This window comes from Pseudorasbora parva, chromosome 12 (genome assembly GCF_024679245.1).
Source record: "Pseudorasbora parva isolate DD20220531a chromosome 12, ASM2467924v1, whole genome shotgun sequence".
In the NCBI taxonomy this organism is placed as follows: domain Eukaryota; kingdom Metazoa; phylum Chordata; class Actinopteri; order Cypriniformes; family Gobionidae; genus Pseudorasbora; species Pseudorasbora parva.
The window spans coordinates 37002171-37021671 of record NC_090183.1 but is presented as its reverse complement, the minus strand read 5'-3'; the positions used below and the strand labels follow the sequence as shown (position 1 = coordinate 37021671).

At 37.7% G+C, this 19501-nt stretch overlaps 2 protein-coding genes across 3 annotated transcripts; both read left to right on the top strand.

Annotated features, from left to right (window-relative positions):
- Positions 1-318: 318 nt before the first annotated feature.
- parp3 (poly (ADP-ribose) polymerase family, member 3) lies at positions 319-8504 on the top strand. The gene is made up of 11 exons (XM_067458501.1): positions 319-479; positions 1770-1961; positions 2094-2219; positions 2320-2499; positions 2630-2774; positions 4576-4796; positions 5059-5214; positions 5649-5729; positions 5977-6154; positions 7193-7336; positions 7456-8504. The coding sequence occupies exons 2-11, from the start codon at positions 1782-1784 to the stop codon at positions 7632-7634; spliced, it is 1590 nt and encodes a 529-aa protein (XP_067314602.1). The 5' UTR covers positions 319-479; positions 1770-1781; the 3' UTR covers positions 7635-8504.
- Positions 8505-11550: 3046 nt separating this feature from the next.
- gpr61l (G protein-coupled receptor 61-like) lies at positions 11551-14882 on the top strand. Of its 2 annotated transcripts, XM_067458500.1 has the most exons (3): positions 11551-11654; positions 11731-11957; positions 13370-14882. In XM_067458500.1, the coding sequence occupies exon 3, from the start codon at positions 13459-13461 to the stop codon at positions 14743-14745; it is 1287 nt and encodes a 428-aa protein (XP_067314601.1). In that variant the 5' UTR covers positions 11551-11654; positions 11731-11957; positions 13370-13458; the 3' UTR covers positions 14746-14882. The 2 variants fall into 2 exon arrangements, with proteins under 2 accessions (XP_067314601.1, XP_067314599.1); XM_067458498.1 differs by having other exon boundaries at positions 11555-11957.
- The last annotated feature ends 4619 nt before the right edge of the window (positions 14883-19501 follow it).

Below are 19501 nucleotides of genomic sequence, written 5' to 3'. Positions count from 1 at the left end.
AAGGTTGGATGTTAGGAACTAAATTATTACACAACCTCATTATATTGCAGCTGTTAAGGGGTTTGAAGCTACTTGTAATTAATAAATAAATAAAAAAGTAGTAAAAAAAAACATTTTAAATACTTTATTTTTGCTGGATGTCTCATAGGCTACACCACAATCTGAACTTTGGTAATAGGCTATTAGAGAAGTAGGCTACACTAAAATTATTTAGCCTATGATGAAAATGTGTTTAGGTATTTATTTAACGTTGTGAAGCTTAATCGTATCTCAAATGTTTTTTTTTAAAAAAAACCATTAGCTACAACTTTGATGACATTGAAGAATCTGTCTGAAGAAAAAAATACCTGAAAGGCAGGCTAATGGGAGGGTAGGTGTGTGTGACGTAAACGGTCAGAAACACGGAAGTCAGAGGCTGCAGACAGTCCCGAAGTGTGAGAGAGTGAATCTGCAAACTTTCTGAGCACCGTCCATAGCAGGTCAGTATCATTTTATCTGACTAATAATACAACGTCAAATAATTTCTAACTGTCATATATTGCTCTGAAGACTGTGTTACTACATGTATAGCGCTGGATAAGTGTGTGTCAAAAACACGCTTTAGCAGCCGCCCGCCAGCGTTGCGTTACGCCATCATGACTCGCCGCGATTCTGAGCACTTAGATTTCACATATTTCACAGTATATGTTTATTTGTTGTTTAGTAAGTGTTCTCGTTGTTGACTAAACAACACACCGTGATTTCTATGAACGCCTTTTCAGAGCCTCTGATAGGCTGCTAGGACGATCTACGTCACTTACAGTAAACTCCAGCATGTCTGCACATGTCTCAGCAGGACCGTGTTGAGTTCAAATGTGATGTCATGCCATTTCCAAACAGGGTGCTTGCTGCCTGGAAACGTTGATTATAAATAACATACAAGATACATTTAGTATATTTTCTTATTAAATTGTACATGTAAAAGTGTGTGTGAAAATGTGGCGACAAATTTCTCAACGGTGAAATAATTGAAAATACGCCCTATGCCCTTATGTTTAATTAATTGTGCTATTACGATAAAAATAAAACTTAAACTTATTAGGTTTCCATTAATGTCAAATGTATTAAGTAATGCATGATGTGTATACTGTCATACCTAACTGACTCACTTGTTAAAAAAAATCTTATTGGAATTTCAGTTTGTCCTGTAGTATCTTATTGGATTCTTAAAATCATATTGGACATTGTGTTTTTATTTAATGGATTTTCACTTTGTACTGTGATATTTTTATTATAACTTTTTATTATAATAAATAAATGATTAACTAATGATTACTTTTTAGAGTAGCATTGTGTGTGTGTGTGTGTGTGTGTGTGTGTGTGTGTGTGTGTGTGTGTGTGTGTGTGTGTGTGTGTGTGTGTGTGTGTGTGTGTGAGAGAGAGAGAGAGAGAGAGAGAGAGAGAGAGAGAGAGAGAGAGAGAGAGAGAGAGAGAGAGAGAGAGAGAGAGAGAGAGAGAGAGAGAGAAATCATGCTGTAATCATTTAAGACGATTCCCACAGAATCCATTCCATCAGATAAGAATCTTAGGACAATACATAAATATCCTATAAGACAATTCCTTACAGAATCCTATAGGAACGCTTCCAACGTATGATAGACATTTCTTAATGGAATCCTGTACAGGTTTCTTATAGGAATCCTTTTGGATTTTTTTAACAAGGGGATTGATGATCAGTTGTTTTTTGAATGTTTATATAGTATATTTAAAAATGATATGATTATGAACAGAGAGCAAAGAGGATGGCACCTAAGAGAAGGGCAACATCAAGCACCAAAGCTGGAGGGAAGAAGGTAAAGGAGGAGCCTAAAGCTCCACCAAAGGACAAGTTCACCTCTGCCAAAGAGGCTCTGAAGGCAACAGGATCGCAGGTGAAGAGCACGAGGAACCCTGACAGCTTCTGTCATCTATCAAATGCTGAGGTGAGACAGAACAAATTAATATAACATATTTGAACTACCATTAATGTATTTGTTTTAATTGAGAATAGAGAGTTTTCATTGTCTGCCCTGAATCACAGATTTTTTTTGTGTATGTGTGATCCTAACCAACAGGTTCACGAAGATTACGACTGTATGCTAAACCAAACTAACATCGGAAACAACAATAACAAATTCTATGTAATCCAAATCTTAGTGTCTGGAGGGAAGTACTATTGCTGGACAAGATGGGGCAGAGTGGTAAGTTGCTTCCTTTTGTCTGTCAGATATGTCTCAGCATAATGTGCATAAATGCTCTTGTAAATTCTAACGGATGTCTTCTGTCTTTCACTGATTTCAGGGAGAGTCAGGGCAAAACAGTTTAGCTGGTCCATCTACCGCTGATGCAGCCGTTAAGAGTTTCGAAAAGAAATTCAAAGAGAAGACCAAGAATAATTGGAGCGATCGAGAAAACTTTGTCTCGCATTCTGGGAAGTACACATTGATAGAGGTAGATGGGGACCAGGATGCAGAAGTGAAGGTAATTTAGCCTGTTTGTCATTTTTGGAACACTTATAATGAATTTATTTAGTTATTACACCCTAAATTGAAGCCATGTCCTTATTGTTGTTCACATTTGACAGTTTCTGATGTTTTGTTTTTTTCTGCAGGTTGACACTGTAGACGGTGGAGATGTGAAGGTGAAAAGCGAACAGCACGTTCTGTCTTGTACATTGGATAAGGCAACTCAAAGACTCATCCGATTCATCTTCGACAATGACATGTTCAAAGAAGCCATGTCCAGCATGAACCTGGGTTAGTTTATTCCGGTATAGCTTTGAATCATTAAAGTGCCCTATTATGCTATTTGAAAGGTTCCTCATTTTGTTTTTGAGGTCTTCATCAATAGGTTTACATGCATCCATATTCAAAAAACAGTTACATTTTCTCATAATATACATTGCAGCATCACCTCTTTTCTCACAATGTCTGAAACAGTACGATCAAAGATTTAGGGCCCTATTCTAAAGATCTTGAGAGCATGGTTCTGAAGCGCATGGTGGAGATGAATTAGGGCCTGTCCGAATCCACTTTTGCTTGTTAAACTACAGCAAACAGTCTGTGCACCAGATGCATGTTTCAAAAGGGTACCTAGTCTCTTAAGGGGGTACTTCAGCACTGGAAAGGTGAATCTGTATTTAAACTGAATCATTAATGTAGTAGAAATGTAAAATTATTTTTGAATTTGGTGCCTTCTAGACTGAGAAAAGACAGAAAATGTATTTTTGTCTCGTGGGGATGAAAGACTACAATTCCCAGAATGCTTCGCTGCCCTGTGAGGCCATTCCCAAAGCCACCTACTGGATTACTGTGACTGAGTTTAAGAACAGACATTACAATTAAATACTGAAGGTGTCTGTTCAATATAATGATGGAGTCGCTGCGTGAGTCTCACAGCACTAACGCTACAGGAGTCAGATTACATTGACTGTCATGAATAAGCTGATGAGCTCTCGTGATGGGAGCTGAGGAAATCGCGACCACATTCGCGGCATACATTCACAACGCGTGTGCAGTCTGGCGTGTTTTCAGTTCATGTTTTTGGAAGCTTACCTTTCATAGAAATTAAGAAGTTAAAACACTTACATTGCTCTCAACATTGTTCAGTTTCCATGAATGCCCGCAGCTGCGAGCTGAGCTGTGAGTGAGATCTCCATCCCCCATGCGCGGGTTGAAAACGTGGAAATAGCTCCCTCTGCTGGCTGTAGTCTTTAGCCTTTGGCCAACCATTCCAAAGATGACGCAAATATTGTCTATTTGCATCATGGAAGGAATTTTTCCAGAAATAAAATGCATAACTCTCTTGTCTCAAGGGGATATGAGGGGGGAAAGCACAATCATACGAATATACTCCAGGGTTTCTACTGATACAAAGCCATATGCTAATCACTGAAGTAACCCTTTAATGAGTCATGGGTGTGTTTTGAGCGTAATGTACAATTATACATAATGTACCATAATGACATGTTGGCAATTTTTTATGTACACAATAATAATCTTTTACATTGTAATCCTTTTATTTGTATTATTTTTCATTTTTGTGTGCTGCTGTGCATCCCTGTGTGTGTGTAATAGGCAGAGTGTACACACTGGAATTACAGATGACTAATTTCAGGCAGTTCAAATTTGGTATTTCTTTTGGGAGACAGTAACTAAAAAATTGTTAATAACTAATTATTAGCTATATTTGTTGTGCACTTTGATTTTTGAAACTTTGCAGATCTTTTACATTCACAAACAGATTAATTACACACTACATGAAAGTTTATATCAGAATAAGTTCAATAAGGGCACTTTAAATGGACTGTATGTAAGTCACAGTCCTTCTTTTCCTTTCAATAGCCATGTGCTACTTTGGTTCTTTATAACTTGTCAGAGATTTGTTTCCCATTTTACATGTGTTTCTGAAGGCCACCGGGGAGTTTTAGCATTGTGATTGTAAACTGAAGATGGGTTTTTTTGCTGCCTATTTGAGCCCTATCTACCACTTTTCTGAGCCATAAGAAAAGATCAATTTCTGTGAAGGAGTTTAATGCGTCACATGTTTCTCTTACAGATATTAAGAAGATGCCTTTGGGGAAACTCAGCAAGCAGCAGATAGCCAAAGGCTTTGAGGCTTTGGAGGAGATTGAAGCCGCAATAAAAAAGGGGGAACGGAACAAGTTAGAAGAACTCACCAACAAATTCTTCACCATTATTCCTCATAACTTTGGCCGCAACAGACCCCCTATCATCTCTGATGATTCTATTCTTCAGGGAAAAAAGGAGATGCTTTTGGTGAGATACATAACAGTTTCTGTGTACTGAGAATGTTTCAGTTTCATGATATAGGAGTTAGTTTTCACACTTTTTACTGTGAATTTTTCTCAGAATATGTTTATTTGTTAAGTCAAATCAAACAATGTCTTGGCTACAAAAAACAAAAAAACAAAAAGAAAACCATTGATCTTGTGTATCAGTTGAGTGGCCAATATCGATTGCTTTGCCATCTTGATAAGAATGAACAAAATCCAAAGTTTCTTTTGATTGTATCTTGTAGGTTCTTGCAGACATCGAGGTTGCCCAGAGTCTTAAAGCAGAATCAGAGAAAGCTACAGAAGAAATGAAGGACACGGTGCCTCATCCAGTTGACCAAAATTACCAGTCTCTGAAATGCAAACTAAGTTTGCTGGATAAGAAATCGAAGGAATATAAGGTTTCAATGCACAGCAATATTTATATTCCACATTGGAAATCAGGGATTCAAAAATTTAAATCTGGTAAACAAACTTAAAAAAATAATAAATGATACAATGTACAACACTGTCAAGTTAAATTAGTTTTTTTTAATTGTGTCAGAATATTTTACCTAAGAATATAATCTAGAAATATTAAAATTGTAAATATTGAAATGTATTGTAAATGTCAACTTTTAACAGTTTAAAAATGCTGAATTGCCAGATTTAAATAAATATTCCCAGATTTTCATGAACATAATGAAATAATGTTATATTATTTAACCTTTGTTAAAGTCATATAAGTCTTGTTTATGTTAAGAGTACAATCATAGAGATGTCCTTGATAAAATAAATTGATGTATAGATAAGTGGCTTGCTCAGAAGTACCTTCTCTCTTATTTTTGTGTTTAAGATAATTGAGAAGTACCTGAATGCCACTGGACGTGAAGGACTCACTTTAGTAGACGTCTGGGAAGTTGACAGAAATACAGAGGTGAGTGGTAGTGCATCATTTAAGTTTAAAGTTTACGTATAGTAAGCAGTAAACAATAAAAGTAAACCATAAATGACAAAAAAGTCATTTTTTCCATTAGAACTCCTGTTAGGTTCCCATTAGATTCCTGATTCCATTTTAAACGAGCAGTGAGCCTTAGTGGGTGTTGAATTCTGTTCATTACTGAGTCTTATTATCTTAATGAAATCCTTTGTTTGTGTGTGCATGTGTGCATTTGCTTGTGTAGGCTGAGCGCTTCAAGGAAAATGATGCTTTGGAGAACCGGAAGCTGCTTTGGCATGGAACAAGCGTGGCAGTGGTTGCAGCCATTCTGAAGAGCGGCCTTCGTATTATGCCCCATTCTGGTGGACGTGTGGGCAGGGGAATCTATTTTGCCTCTGAAAACATAAAATCTGCTGGCTATGGTGAGAAACAGGACCTTCTTTGCATTACGATAGACTTCAAATGAAAAAGAACAATATAAACACAAATAAAGTTTAATTAAATACAACATGGCAATACAATGGCAATGATTGCTAGTGATAAATAATTCTCGGCATTTTCAGTTTGCAAAAATTGGTAATGTCATAGACATTAGTCATAGGCGTAATTTGCAGTTGCCACCACATTTGACGGCATGTACCTAATACAATGAAACAATGAAAAATCTCCAGTTGACTAGCAGAACATTTATTTTATTTGCTTGTTAAATAAGAGGCGATCTGCCACTGGAATTAGGGCCCTGTGATTTCTGCGATGTGGAATGTAATTATAAATTGTTTAAGTTTCAAGTGGCGGAAGGCTACAATGTTCTCTTGTCTCAAAATCACAAAAACAAGATGTACCAAACTTGTTCATGCTCTTGACATACAGTACAATCACTTGTGAACCTCTCTTTCACACTTAACAAAAGTTCTACCACCAGATCTTTAAGGCACTATTTATTTGTTCACTGACATGAAGAATCTCGGGTTCTCTATACTAACAATAAATTGTATTATAGTAGATTTAAAGGAAGTGTATGTAAGATTGTGGCCAAAACTGGTACTGCAATCACTTTTAAATGACTGTAGAGCGGTGTATCCCCTCTTCCTTCCTCCCTGACTCGAGGTTGCCAGATAGGCTGCAGGATCCAGCAGGAACGTTTGTAGCTGCAGCTGTGGTAACTAGAGCAGAGCTGGCATTTTGGCAAACTTCATGATTGGTCGATAGGTGGAGGGTGGAGCTTCTGGCCAAAACACAATCAACATCAGTTGAGGGCTGCAACAACAACTTTTAAATGACAATATGCTGACCGGACTACTGTTGTCAGTGATATAAGTATTTGAGATGAACATGATTTCTTAATGTCTAGTGACACATCAGGGCCATTTTATGATGAATTGAAATACATTTATTACATACAGTTCCTTTAAGGCACTTTTTATCGCTACAATATTTTTTCTTAACTTCTTTATTCACAGTGCATCCATCCAACAACATCGGCATTATGTTTCTAAATGAAGTTGCTTTGGGAAAAGAGTACACCATCACAAAGGATGACTGCAGCTTAAGGAAGGCCCCCGCTGGATATGACAGCGTAGTTGCACGCGGGAGCCAAGAACCAGGTTTTTCAATACAATCTGAAATCATTGCTCATTTCTCTTTATAGTCTTGTTCAGAATGTAAAATTCTGCATAACATTAGTTTTTAACTTTTCATTTTCTCAATTTAATTTCTTTCACAGATCCTTCAAAAAATGCCTTCATTGAGTTTGATGGTAAAAAGGTGTCGGTTCCTCAGGGAAAAGCCATAAAACAGCAGCAGTACGAAGGAAGTTCCTTCTACAACAGTGAGTATCTGATCTATAAGGAGAGCCAGTGTCGCATCAGATACCTCCTGGAGTTGAAGTTCAATTGTTACTAGAGCTGAGTGACAACATGGAACTGTAGATCCATATTATAAATGGCACTTCTGTTATGCGGTTTCACGCTCACATACTGAATAAAGCGTTGAATGTTTGACTTAATTAGTCGGAAAGTCTAAGGAATATTTGATTATATCATTACATGTTTATCATGTACTGTAAACTTTGGTTGGTATAGACTTACAGTGTGTTTGCTCTTGACTTGTGTATATTATATTTTTGAATGTCTTTTTCATATTAGAAACATTCCCTCAGGTTTCTGTACTGTCATAAAACGAGGTAGCATATACGTTCACCTTTAAACATTTGAAAAATGTTAAATTTCAAATTTGTTTAAAAGAACAACATTTTCAAAAATGGCTAAATGAAGAGGGATAAAAGATTGTAATTGATTTTTGCAAGCTTGTTTGGATTTTTTTGTCAAATTAAATACTCTTATTTTACACAGAAAAAGAGTATTTAATAAAATAGTTCTAATGTATGATTAAAGCCCAATTAATTTCTTTGAGAGTAGATTTTCTTTTCTAAAATTTTAATTTCTTTTAAGTTTAAGTTCCTGCAATTATGTGCATGCAATCTACTCATATTTTGCTGACAAGCATGGCTAATGAAGGAAGTCTAATGCTATTACAGCCTTTTTTTTCTTTTTTTTTGGTCAGATGTTTGTTTTATCAAGCATTTGTTTGAAGCTCTTCATGCAATCATATTGCACTATTAAGGTAAAAATTAGATATTATTCCATTGTTATATATTTTTCTCTTCTTGTTGTGGAGAGCTTTGAAGTAATGTTCTGTTGTGAATGTTAATGTAATTGCATACTACTAAAAAAAACCCTGAAGATAATAAATAAATATAATTATTTACTTGCACTGTTGTGTTCTCCTTATAACCAGTAGATGTCACTTTTTAAATTGCAAAGGTTTTCTTACACACGTTCCATTAGATCCACATGACTGTATGCAATCTGTGAAACTGTTAACAAAGATTATAGTTAGATTTTCATTAGAAAAATTAATCATTTGCTAGACTTTATGTGAATTTATGATCAATCAATATATTGTTCTGAGATCAAGTGGGTACCAGTACAGTCAATGACAGTTTTTTCTTTAATTACCACACATACCTATTTAATACGACCTAACATAAGATTTATACAGTAATCTCATGTTCTCCATGTTACAGAATATAAAGGGCAAAATAAAAGAATTTCCAAGGCACTCTGCTAATTTAGAAAGAATTAAAAAGCCTTTAATATATCATGGCAATATTTGTTTAGAACTGGTGACAAATACACCTATGTGTTACGGCGTCTAGCCTTCATCAGGTTGAGATTCTTTTCCAATCTTAGTTTTGACGAATATAAACAGCAAAATGTCACAAAATTCTACATGAAAAAATATATGAGCTATATTTTTGACAACTATATATTTGTGTGTGTTTGTGTGTATACAATATGTATATATATATATATATATATATATATATATATATATATATATATATATATATATATATGTATATGTATATGTATATGTATATGTATATGTGTGTGTGTGTGTGTGTATATGTGTATACAAAAAAAAAAAAGTATATCCACACTGCAAAAACAATTTGTTGTTTTTTGTTGGTTTAACTTAAAAAAGTAAGTAACCTGGTTGCCTTAAAATTTTGAGTTTATTGAAATTAAAAATTTGAGTTGATACAATGTAGGCAATTTGTTTAAGAAATCCATCCATCCATCCATCATCTTCCGCTTATCCGGGGCCGGGTCGCAGGGGCAACAGTCTAAGCAGAGACGCCCAGACTTCCTTCTCTCTGGCCACTTCCTCCAGCTCCTCCGGGGGTACCCCGAGGCGTTCCCAGGCCAGCCTGGAGACATAATCCCTCCAGCGTGTCCTGGGTCTTCCCCGGGGCCTCCTCCCGGTGGGACATGCCCGGAACACCTCCCTGGGAAGGCATCCAGGAGGCATCCGAAATAGATGCCCGAGCCACCTCAGCTGGCTCCTCTCGATGTGAAGGAGCAACGCCTTTACTCTGAGCTCCTCCCGAGTGACCGAGCTTCTCACCCTATCTCTAAGGGAGCGCCCGCCCAGCCACCCTGCGGAGAAAGCTCATTTCAGCCGCCTGTATCCGAAATATTATTTCTGTTTAAGAAATAGAAACTCAAAATATTATTGTATCTGAACCACATAAAAAATTTGATAAATCATGAAAATAGCACTATTTGGCATGTTTCACTGCGTCATCAGAAATAAAACACACACAATTACCCAATATGCTTACAAAATCTTTTAATAATATTTTAAATTTGTGTATATATATATATATATATATATATATATACTATTATATATATTATATATATACTATTATATATATATAATAGTATGGTGTCCTTTTGCTGCCATTACAGCATCAGTTTGTCTTGTGAATGACAGATGGAAGTTCTGGACAGTAGCCAGAGATTTTGAGCCATTCCTCTTCTAGAACGTTGGCCAGATCACTGTGATGCTGCATGCTGGTGGCCGAAAACGTTTTCTGACTTGCTCCTCCAAAATACTTTTAAAGTGGCTCAATATTTAGATCTGGTCACTGTGCAACTTCACTTTCATGTTCATCAAACCATTCTGTCACAAGTCATGATGTGTGAATTGGTGCATTATCGTGGACATCCCATTCAGGGTACAATGTTTGAACTAGCAGGTTCAGTTGGTCCTCCAGATTGGTTCGTAATCCTTGGCAATGATGCGCCCATAAAGCAGTAGGTAATGCCATATTTCAGGCCAAACCATCACTGAGCCGCCATGTGCTTCAGTCCGGGTGTTAAGCTTCTTTGGGGCTTCTCCACCGTAGCTCCCACAGATGTGGGAAAGACATTTGAAAGTGCACTCGTCAGAACAAAACATCTTTTACATTGTCCACAACCCAAGATTTGCACTTTTGGCACCATTGAAACCATATTTGACCAAAGGCTTGGCTGTAGCAACCAAAATATATATATATATATACAATTTTTTTTTGTATGCACACTATATAGACATGCCTGCATTTAATAGCATTTTAATCTAGATATGTGTTTTTCAGTATTTTAACACAGAAATATCAATTTCTAGCAAGCATACATTAACTTTTGTCTAAACTAAGTTTACATAATTATGTAAAATACAAAACAATATGTTCCTCCTGTAAAATATAATGAATTATGCTGGTATCCATTAAAAAAAAAACAAGGGAAACTTCCAAACATTTGGAATGTTTGAATGGCCTAGGATATATTCAATAAGATACACTAGACATGTATGTAAGAATTTTTTTGCACATGCAATATTTAAAGACTGCATGAAATGGATGTTGCCATAGTCTTTTTTTTTTTTTTTTACCCCTATTGTGTCCTATATCCAAGGGCAATGTCTTAAACTAGAAAAATGTTGGACGGGACTTGATTTTGTCCATTGGGAATTGATTGGATGGTTGTGGTTTGCTATTGCTGTGATCTCATGTGAGTGACAGGTTGTCCTGCCACCGCACCAGTAAACAGAAGAGAAGAGATGTTGAAGCCAGAGGGAAGGGAAGATTTTTTGATTAAAGATTATGAGTAAAAAAAGAAAAAATAAGATGTGCATAGATAAATAATTTGTAACAAACACTGTAATAAATAAAAAGATTTGTCCATTGTTAATGCAATTTTAGACTGGTGATATATGTTTTATTTTTGTGTGAATGTCCTGTATATTTAAAAAACATCCTGACAAGTGACAAAAAATGACTCTGTCTAGCTACAATGCACCCTTAAAATATCTTTTTGTTTAATGGTGTGCAGTAGGACCCAGGGGATGACTGCCACTCTGGAAGACAGAGGAGTATGTGTCTGTTTGAAAGAGGAAGAAAAAAATCACAGAGATACAATGTGTGACAGTCACAGCCCTGCACAGCACCGGACACTGTGGAAGAGCATCCTGACCGACACCGGCCTAAGTGGTGCGAATACTGATCAACACTACTGGAGACGGGGAGAGCAGGTGGGACCATATTCTTTCTGCTTCACCTGGGTTTTGTTAGGTGGAAAGGGAAACCTATATAAACTTTGCTTCTTAGAGCCAGGGCTTTTGTGGATGATGATACTTTTTGATGGATCATGATGCACTCTGGTTGGTCTCCACTGAACTCACCTGCGATGTCGAGTGTTGAAACACTGGCCTCCTATGGGCTTGCTCTGCACTTGTTTTAGTGTCTGCAGAAGTCTCTACACACGTGAAAATACGCCCAGATGTTCAAACCCGAAATCTGATTGGAGAATCAAAGGACAAAGTCTCATTTGACAGGTAAGAAAACTCTCATTGTCTTCTTTCACTAATGTGTCAGGGCAACCTGTGAGGATCAGTCAGAACAGTGTAGCACAACCTGACATAACAGTAGGTCATTCATTTTAATTTAGTAGAAAATGTGCTTTCGTTTTGATTTCTAGTAATGGGAGTAAAAGTTCATGGGGCCGTGATGTCTGTGGGTCGGGGGAGGGGAGGGGAGGGGACGGGACTGGACGGTTCAGTGCGTAGGTGGGTGTTGTGGGGAGGCCACGGCACACAATCAGGTATGACTCATGTGTGACTCCCACTGACAAAAAACAACAATAACAACAGTCATGTATTTCTCCAACTTCATTGATCTCTGAAGGTCAACAAACCATTTGTGCACCAAAAAAACCCATGCTCCTGTCGGGTGAAAGCAATCTGTCAGTTGCCAACAAGGAAGGACAGGATGTTGTTTTACCCTCATTAGCATATAGAGAGACCTGGTGGTGAGTGGGTTGGGGAAAAAATAGGGGAGATTTTCCATGAAGACTGAAGTAAAAGGAAATTGACGCTGTGATTCTGGGAATGATCTTTCACCTTACAGAGGTGCTCAATAATTCAAAGGAAAGCAATTCTTCTTTCTTAGAGAAATGATTACCAGTATGCATTCAGGATTTATTCATTAACTTTGTATGATGGAATTTCCTTTCCATTTGCACTCAAGTGTTTAGTGAAATACCAGCATTAGTGTTCAGATAATAATTGCATGGTTAGTTTGATATGAAGGGGATTTCACTCGCTCTCTCACTGAATGATGAGTGATGGAGGCGTTACAGCTTTACATAACTAATCATTATGGCTATGAAACAGTCACCAATCATTTTAATGATCTATCTATCTATCTATCTATCTATCTATCTATCTATCTATCTATCTATCTATCTATCTATCTATCTATCTATCTATCTATCTATCTATCTATCTATCTATCTATCTATCTATCCATCCATCCATCCATCCATCCATCCATCCATCCATCCATCCATCCATCCATCCATCCATCCATCCATCCATCCATCCATCCATCCATCCATCCATCCATCCATCCATCCATCCATCCATCCGTTGATGGATTTTGTTTTGGAATTTTATTTTATTTTAGCTTATACTTTTTCTACAACAATTTATTTTATCAATATTATTAAAATGAGACTTAAAAAAATAAAATAAAAATATTTTGCGTGCGTGCGTGCGTGTGTGTGTGTGTATGTATATTAATATAGTAAAAATACATTTATATTTAGCATAAGTCACATTTTTGATAAACACGTCTGTTAAATAAATAAATGTAAATCTATTTCTATATGTGTATCTATAAACTTTGCTCTGTGGCATATGACATCACATGAAATACAGCATTAACAGATCTGCTCATTTCTTCTCAGAGATGGTTTCAACACAAACGCTTGACGAACAGAAGAGAAAACAACATTTACACATGGAGAAGCCTGGTTCCATCTCAAGCCCCTGAAGTATGGAGAAAGCTCTGCCAGGTCTGATGCTGGGTCTCCTGACCAATCACACAACTCCAAATGACACGTCCGGCCAGCGGACCACAACCAAGCCTACCCCTCCCAGCATGGAGGAGGTCATCCACTCGGAATCTCAGATTAAGGATCTTGTTGGGCTGTTTTGCATGGTGACCCTTAACCTGGCAGCACTACTGGGCAACAGCGGAGTCATGGTGGCCATTGCCCGAGCTCCTCATATGAAAAAATATGTGTTTGTTTGTCATCTTTGTGCAGTCGACTTGCTTTGTGCTATATTGTTGATGCCACTTGGGATAGTGTCTAGTTCTCCGTTCTTTAGCACTGTAGCGTTTACCGTTCTGGAGTGCCAGGTGTACATCTTTTTAAACGTGTTCCTCATCTGTGCCTCTATTCTTACTGTGACTGCGATCAGTATTGAACGCTACTACTATATTGTTCATCCTATGCGATACGAGGTAAAGATGACTCTAAACCTTGCGCTTGGTGTGATGGTCTTCATTTGGGTCAAATCCATCTTGCTGGCTTTGGTTACACTTCTCGGTTGGCCAGCGTATGGGAACCAGAGCTCAATTGCAGCGGCCCATTGCTCTTTACACTGGAGCCACAGTAGCCTCCGGAAGGTTTTTGCTATTCTCTTCAGCGTGTTCTGCTTCTTGCTGCCTGCTGTAGTGATTTTTGCAGTATATTGCAATGTATACAAAGTCGCACGGACAGCTGCCCGTCAGCGCGTACCACTGCCCAGCTGGACGGCCAACCAAGCTAAGCGTCGCTCGGATTCCATCAACAGCCAGACCACTATCATCACCACCACCCGCAGCCTGCCCCAGAGATTGTCTCCTGAGAGAGTCTTTGGTGGCGGAAAGGCCGCTATCACCCTGGTTGTCATTGTGGGCCAGTTTCTTATCTGCTGGCTCCCATACTTTATTTTCCACCTTTATATGTCTATCACCACTCCACTTCAGAGCCCAGGGGACATCGAAGAAGCTGTCACGTGGCTTGCGTATTCCTCGTTTGCTGTGAACCCGTTCTTCTACGGACTTCTGAACCGACAGATCCGCGAGGAACTGATCAAACTGAGAAAATGTTGCGCCAGTAGGCCTGTTGAACTTCGAGCCTCCAGTCATGAAGGTTCCATGCAGGAAAACTTTCTTCAGTTTCTACAAAGGACCAGCAGCACGGCTGAGACCACCAGACCCAGTTGTGGCAATTCCAGTCCGAGAAATACTGTGGACCAGGGTGCCAGGTTACCTGGCCAGATCCCTGAGGAATGACTTGGAAAATGTGTGAGTACTCGTATGAATAAAGGTCATGACTTGTGAATTTTTGTTTTTATTAAGAAGAGCATTGTGTGCATGATTCTAAATATATATTAAAGATATTAAAGCGATAGTTCACCCAAAAATGCCCCCCCCCCATGTCATTCCAAACCTGTGTGACCATCTTCGAAACACAAATGAAGATCTTTTCGAGAGCTTTCTGTCCCTCCATATAGACAGCTATGTACGGAGCCCTGCACATGACATGCAATAAATAAAAAGGTAAATAGTGCGCACAATTTACTAATTGGTTCCCTAGATTTATAAATCGTGTGCACATTATACTAATTCGTTCCCTTGATTTATAAATTGTGCGGACGATTTAGCAAATTAAGGGAACGAATTAGTAAAACTCGCACACTATTAATAAATCAAAGGGAACGAAATAGTAAATCGTGCGCAAGATTTAGCCTACTAGTTTTTTACTGCATGTCATGTGTGGGGCTCAGTAACTATGCAACTACCACTTTGACGCTTCAAAATGTTAATTAAGAGATCGTAAAACTAATCCATATGAATTGAGAGGTTTAGTACAAATGTTCTGAAGAGACACATTATATGATGAGCAGATTGAATTCACATTCAATCTGTGTACAAGTCTCTTTTCGATCGAGTCTCTTCAGAAAATTTGGACTAAACTGCTCAATTCTTATGGATTATGATCTCCAATATTTTGAAGCGTCAAAGTGGTAGTTATGTAGATGTCTATAGGGATCAAAAAGATCTTCATTTGTGTTCCAAATTCTGAAGATGATCGAAAGTCGTGTGTTTGGAACCACATGAGGGTGAGTAAATGATGACAACATTTTCTGTTTGGGGTCAACTATACCTTTAATCAGATCTTTGGACCAGTGTAATTTATTTATTCATAAATTTTTGCTATGGTTCCTATTGATCAGTGGCATCAGTAAGAATCCATGATAAGATTAAATATGAAATTCTTTTTGTTACATGTTTATTTATTTCCATATTTTAAAATGTTAAGGAGTTAATTGAAAATTACTCTGTCATTATTCATTCATTTCATATCGACACTCGTACTCAATAATTACCATTATTTAAGTTTTGGCTGTTAATGGTGCTTTCTGCCACTATATTGATGTTATCATGACACAAATAGCCATTAATATTAATATGTAAAAAAAAATGTTCTCTGTAAAAATAAAAACAAATTTCTTACATAGCATTTTAAATGTGATTTAATGCCTCACTCTAAGGCCATTGTATATTAAGTTTCTCACTCCATCACCACCAGGCCTAATTTAGTTTTCGTTTTAGGAAAATATGTGTATCTTAGGGAGCTCTGATGTTCATTGCTAATTCCTTGTTGCCCTGTAACCATGGAAATGTGATGAGACGGGGACTTGCATAGCAACAGGGCGCCTTTGAGTATAGCCCTAGCAGATTGGATGAAATAAAGGGTTTCAGGCTAGCCCTTTTTATAATCTGCGATATATGATAATAACCATTTCATGAGGATGAAATTACCTATAGTTTGAGATGTAGGCTTTGAGTGTAACCGTTGAGAGCAATATACCAGAAATCATCACCATGCAATGCAAGAATCAAATAACGTGGTGAGATTTTATAGTCTTTTGCCTTTTAGTGTACAACTTAGTGTACAACTTAGTTGCCTTTTAGTGTACAAGGGCAAAAATCAGGAGCCAGCTTGTTTGTCTTCTGCAAACAGCAACAGTGACTGGTTCATATTGCACACTAGGTGTTGAATTTGTTTTTAATTATGTAATTTGTACAGTATATTCCATTTTTTGGTTAGTAAACATGGCAAACTGTCCGATTGCTGGCATGTGTAAAGGAAAGTGGTCTGAAGGAACTGCATATACAAATAAAGATGATTTAGGTCACATGTCACCCCTAAATGAATAAGGAGAAAAAGGAACATTTTTCATTTTGCATAAAATAAAAGCAAGAAAGAAATTCTCATTAGTATTTTTTTGAGGGTTTTTTGTAATCCCCTTCATTCTCAGTGGTCATTTTAAGGTGAAATATTACACTAACATGGCAGGTTCAGACATGAAATGAGACAGATCTATGCCTTTTGGAGTCATTATGAAGAAAGTCACTGCACCAACTGCAGTATGTGAAGGAAAAGAAGCTCTATATTCTCAGAAGCTAACAGGATGTATCCTCACTGTGGATTAGTCTTTGGTTCAAAACAGGTCTTTCTCCTCAGTGATTCAATAGAGTGACCTGATCTGTCACTTCAAACAATAAAACCACAAGCCATGCATGAGAGAGAGAGAGAGAGAGAGAGAGAGAGAGAGAGAGGGAGAGAGGGAGAGAGAGAGAGAGGGAGAGAGGGAGAGAGGGAGAGAGGGAGAGAGGGGCAGGTAGATGGTGGCATGATTAGGGATTCATAAACTTGAGTGTCCCCGTCATGATCAAAACAAGGCCGGGCAAAAATAGAACCTGAAAGGATTTAGACATGTTGAGGTGAAGATTAAAGGAAAATTATTAAAGGGGAGGGGGAAGGGGATCATGGTCAGATGATCAGACGCAAGCCCCACCCCCCTCCACAATGGACAATAATAAGGCGACGAAGGCCTGCTTAAATATTGTGTGGGTTGCAGTTGGCCATGTCTTAATAAAAACGTAATTTGAAGCATGCCAAAAATGTGGGTCTTCTCTCTCTCTCTCTCTCTCTCTCTCTCTCTCTCTCTCTCTCTCTCTCTCTCTCTCTCTCTCTCTATATATATATATATATATATATATATATATATATATATATATATATAATTTTTTTTTAAATAATAATAATCAAATAATGAAAATGAATCATGATAAGACCCTCAAGACCTTCATATATATATGAAGAAAAAAATTCATGTTTTTTTTTCAACAAATCTGATCATAACTTAGTCCTCCATGACCATTGACCCTCTTTATGACTTTTAGACCGTGGGTTCTATGCACACAGTTCTACGTCACTGGACTAATTTTCACGTTCATTAGACTGCAATGGAAACAAAGACAGCAGCAACAGGTGTGGGGCAAAAAAGTTCCTGGGACAAATTTTTCTGGGTAATTTCAGTGGAAATGGGGCTATAGAATGCAACGTTATTGACACTTTAAGCACATTAAAGGTCCACTGAAGTGCCTTGAAACGCGGCACATTATTCAATGTGCTGGCGTGATTTCCCCTGAAACGGCTCCAGCTGTTAGCAGCTCCTCCCCTTTTTTGAAACAGCCAATAGCGTTTCGTTAATATACAGTTTGTCTAGAGGACCTTCTCTGTTTGGTAAAGCCAGTTTCCTCTAACACTGTTTACCATCATAATCTCCTCCATGTCGCTTTGAAATGCAGCATTCTGAAGTGCAGAGTTCAAATAGGTCGATATGTTTGTTGTCTGCGCCGACACGCACATATGATCCGCGTTGCGCTCTCATGTCTGTAGTCTAAATTTAGAAGAGAGCCGTTGGGGTGTGTGCGCTGCTGCGGTGTGTGAAACTAACGTGAAAACAGACTTTATTCGCCTCAAATGAATGCATATTTGCACTGAATGGTTTCCTCTCACATATATATTGTGCTATGTGCCTTTCACCATGTAGAAATTAGTAAATGTGTGTTAACAACGATTTCAGCTTCAGCAGTGTAGGGGGCGGGCTTTAGATTGTAGAGCGCATTCTGATTGGACAGAAGATTTGAAAGTGAAGTCTGCGATGATGTCACCAAAATCTGAGATTCGTTTTAACGGAAGTGGGAGACTGTAAATTTTAAATGCTTATATCTCCTTAATGCAAATCTTGTCATAGTTTTGGAACATACCAGCTTATTTTTAACTTCATCTAAATGCTAAAAATCAAAGCTAAAACACAATCATACTAAAAGCTAAAAAAAAAAAATTTGGATTTCAGTGGACCTGTAAGGTAGGAAAGACATTGGCAACTCTGGGTCTTTGACATTTTATTCTAGATTTATGCATACCTTTTTTTTAATCAACACTTAAATATGGGTAAGTTGTTTTTTTATTTAAAAAAGCCAGATTTTAATGGGAAAGCATTTTCTCACAAATAACGGAAAATTCTGTATTTGGCGGGGAAAGAGTTAAAATAGTCCATGTGACTACAGTGGTTCAACCTTAATGTTATTATAGCCTGGCTCCAACATACTTCCAGACAGTTTTCATTTTCTTTCAGTACTCTGCCTGGGATTCCAGTATATTCTCTGGTTTTCTCCGTTCAAATTTTAACAGTCTAATCACGGCATTGATGTGTGACATTGATGTCGTGCGCTAGTTTGAGATGACATACGTCATGCATAAACTTTAGTGATTGGATATGGCAGATCCAGAGTGGCTCTGGGCAGATCCAATAGTTTAAAACTTCAACAGAGTACCCGCCTTCAAGAAAGTTAATGCTTGTCAATGGAGAGTGGTCAGATTCTCTGTACAAATTAAATTTACAAGAGTCTGGTATCAAGCTAAGAATACAAGAATACTTTGTGTGCAAAAAAAAAAAAAAACTTTATTTCAACAATGTCTTCTCTTCCATGTCAGTCTCTTTTGCTGTACAGATCTTCTGGGTTCTAGAACGCCAGCTCACTATTGGCCGACGCTGTTCACCTGATGATCACAACACATGTGCGTGTGAGGCTGACGCAGGAGCTGACCAATCAGTGGCCAATACTGAGCCATGTTCTGACCTAGAACCCGGAAGCTCTGCTCTACTACAAACAGGAAATTGTTGAATAA

Coding starts and splice junctions, on each gene's coding strand:
- gpr61l (XM_067458500.1), top strand. CDS start 13,459: ATGGAGAAAGCTCTGCCAGGTCTGATGCTGGGTCTCCTGACCAATCAC.
- parp3 (XM_067458501.1), top strand. CDS start 1,782: ATGGCACCTAAGAGAAGGGCAACATCAAGCACCAAAGCTGGAGGGAAG. Junction 1,962..2,093: donor GTCATCTATCAAATGCTGAG/GTGAGACAGAAC, acceptor CCTAACCAACAG/GTTCACGAAGATTACGACTG. Junction 6,155..7,192: donor CATAAAATCTGCTGGCTATG/GTGAGAAACAGG, acceptor CTTTATTCACAG/TGCATCCATCCAACAACATC.